The 3122-nt window shown below is 42.0% G+C and overlaps 1 protein-coding gene across 1 annotated transcript; it reads right to left on the reverse strand.

Moving 5' to 3' along the window:
• Window positions 1-554: 554 nt before the first annotated feature.
• LOC147418233 (stress-response A/B barrel domain-containing protein UP3-like) lies at window positions 555-1682 on the reverse strand. Its single transcript, XM_086507409.1, has 2 exons — window positions 1526-1682; window positions 555-1451 (listed from the first exon to the last, which is right to left on the reverse strand). Exons 1-2 carry the CDS (start codon window positions 1599-1601, stop codon window positions 703-705), a joined length of 825 nt encoding a protein of 274 aa, XP_086363535.1. The 5' UTR covers window positions 1602-1682; the 3' UTR covers window positions 555-702.
• Between the last annotated feature and the right edge of the window lie 1440 nt (window positions 1683-3122).

The raw sequence follows: 3122 nt of genomic DNA on the forward strand, positions 1-3122 counted from the left end.
CTGGCACAGCGTAGGTCTCATCATAATTGGCCAGTGTCAAGCCAAGTGTGAACAAGCCAAGACCAAACTTTATATATGTACGACATAGTTATGGAGGACAATTCTTTGGCAATGCATTTCCGGTACACAGAACTTGATGGTATCACATGCTTCAAACAGTACGATGAGGTCAAATGTATTCTCAAGATAGCCAAAGACCATCTTCAATATCTGACAATGCACATCATATTGAGCTCGGAGGCATAAATGCATTGACAGAATATTAATCCATAGACTACACAGGACAGGGCCAACCACATTAACGTCAAGTCCACTTTTAAGCAATCCCACTACAAAAGCATTGGTATCAAGGTAGTGACACTATATCATGCAACCTCATTGAACAATTTCAAAAGAAAAACACCTGCAAGAACAACAGACCATGAAAACGTGCTCATTACACATCTAATACAACATCAAATCCTTGATAAATTCACATCTTCTATATTTTCGAGAGCCCAACAATGAGAAACTTTAGCACATGGATGGTCTACCTCGCAGGGGTGAATCAGCCATGCCACATTAAAATCCAGTTAGAACCACCTGTGACAAGCATTAAAGCTTATTTCAAAATGGAACGGCATCTCTTGTATGTTTATGTCTCACTCCCAAATTGCAGCTAATCATTTGAAAATGGTAAGTGGATCCAATAAATGTGAGAAATTATGCTGTGTAATAGTCCACCACATTGATCTTCTCCATGGCAGATGCAACTTGTGCATGCAACCCTTCAAGTTCCTTGCTCTCCTTTAGTACATTAGGGCTTGGAAACACAGCCAGGTAAGCCCACTCGTAATCCTTTGCTCGTGCTGGTGAAAAGTTCTTCCCCACACTCACTTGCTTGATGATGGGAAGGAGTCGCTTGTGCTCTCTCAACACATCCATTACACTCGACAATTCTTCACTTCCCAGAGATTGCTTCGGCTTCATGGTAGCTATTCGTACAGCTCCATATGAAGAGCTATGCAAAATAGGGTCTTCAACATCGGCCTCCCAGTCAAGGGCAAGCCGATCTTCAACAATAGGAACTATGTACTTGTTTATCACATCTAGATGGTACGGATCATTCGCATACGATGTAAGATCCTCTTTCGACATGCATCGGCAATGCAAGGCATGTGTGTATGGCTCACATGTCGACTGCACTACTTTCCCTGCACTTAGTTCTATAACCATTGGCAAGCACTTGAGGCTGCGAAGGCCTGAAATCAACGCATCTTGTTGCTCTGCAGAGGCGCTCTCTTTCACTTTTAGCAAGACAATGTGCTCGATCACGCGTGTCCACTTCGTCTTGCCAGTTTCCAAGCTGGTTTCCATGGAAGCAGAAGAGCAGAAGACCCTGGCAAAGTTCGTTCTGCTTGTTGAGGGCCGGGTAGATTGCCTAGAAGAGGCATTGTAGCGAAGCCTACAAACTGGCAACCACGACTATATATTTATGCGAGAGAGAGAGAGAGAGAGAGAGAGAGAGAGAGAGAGAGAGACGCACCTTGATTAGAAGGAGCGAGGTCGATGGCACCTGCAGCCCTGTTCCGGATCTGGGTAAAAATGGCGCGAGCTTGCATTCTCTCTGCCGGGGGGGTCCCAAAATCCAGCAAACCAAACCTGCTGGCACCCTTTGTGCAGCATCATAGACTAGCTCTTAGATTTTTGTCCTCTCATAATTTTTTTATTTTAGAAAATTCCTTTTTTTTAAGAGATACCTACAACTCTACTCACATCCCCCAATGGAGCATTCCAACTCTCGCACTAGCTCTCAACAGGGTTTGGACGCAAGACCTTGGACACAAGAATTTCTTGCTCTTTCATCAACAATGAAATTAACAAGAAAGGCGTAGTGTACCTACAACCCAAAATGCTCTACAATTGCACAAAATTACTATCGATCAAGCATATTCAATGCAAAAGTTAATGCACATAACTACATATCACCAAGAAAACTATTTCTTCGAAATATTGCAAGGTTGCATGTTCACCCGTGCACCTCCATTAACTCCACTTTTGTTATAGCAGCCTAATGCATGAACTCATGAGCTGGTTTAGGGTCAAGTACAAGCACTTGCAAAAATATGAAGTAAAGGTTCTTACATGGCATATACATTAGGGAAAGTTTGGACGCAATTTTGGGCCTTGTAAGAAATGATATGTCAACATAGAGAGGGATACTGGAAAGCCCCTATTTTCATTTTTCAGTTTTGTTTTCCAATATCCTAAAACCGCCCATACTACAAGGTACGTTTAATAAAAAACTCAAAAGGTGTTCAGGCAATGATAACCTATGACGGCTCGAAATTGAATGTCGAATATCTCAATCTTCTGCTTTTTTTCAAAATTAAGACGTGCCACTGACCGTCTTGCATCGAATGTCTTTTCTCCACCCTTTTCAAGTTTCCCTCATTCGCGCTCCCACTTACTTTGGCTAGTCGTTTTGCCATTCGTTACCTTGATTGTGTAAGATCAATTTTGTGAATGTTGCAAAGACAGTGTGCCACTTGGCAGCGTGTCGTTGGCTAGTGGCAAATGCTAAAGTGAATGCAAGCTGAGAGATAAAGATAAAAATATCTAGATCAAGAATTATTAGGTTAGCTATTTCACTTTGGCCATCCGTTTGTGGGTGATAGGCCAAAGAGAAGTTTAGCCTTGTCCCTAAATTCTCAAAGAGACCCTTCCGGAAATTACTGGTCATTCTAGGATCTCTATTCGACACTATAGACATTGGCAAGCCATGGTACTTGAAGATTTGTGAAATGAAGAGGGTTGCCATTTGATGGGCTTTGATAGTCTTTTTGACAGGCATAAAATGAGCTTGTTTATTGAACCTGTCTACTATTGTCCATATTCCCGTATTCCCATGGATAGACTTAGGCAATCCAAAGATAAAATCCATGGATATGCTCTCCCATGGTGAATTAGGGATTGGCAAAGGTTAAAGCAATCTAAGTTGCTTCCCTCTATCAAACTTCGTCTTTTGGCATACCACACATTTAGAAACATACTCTTGTTGCTTTCATGGTAGGCCAATAGAAATATGTTTCAATCGTTTTTAGGGTAGACTGAATCCCTCTATGCCCCACATAAAGAGGAGC

Source organism: Adiantum capillus-veneris, chromosome 30 (assembly GCF_014529385.1).
Source record: "Adiantum capillus-veneris isolate H3 chromosome 30, ASM1452938v2, whole genome shotgun sequence".
Classification (NCBI taxonomy): Eukaryota; Viridiplantae; Streptophyta; class Polypodiopsida; order Polypodiales; family Pteridaceae; genus Adiantum; species Adiantum capillus-veneris.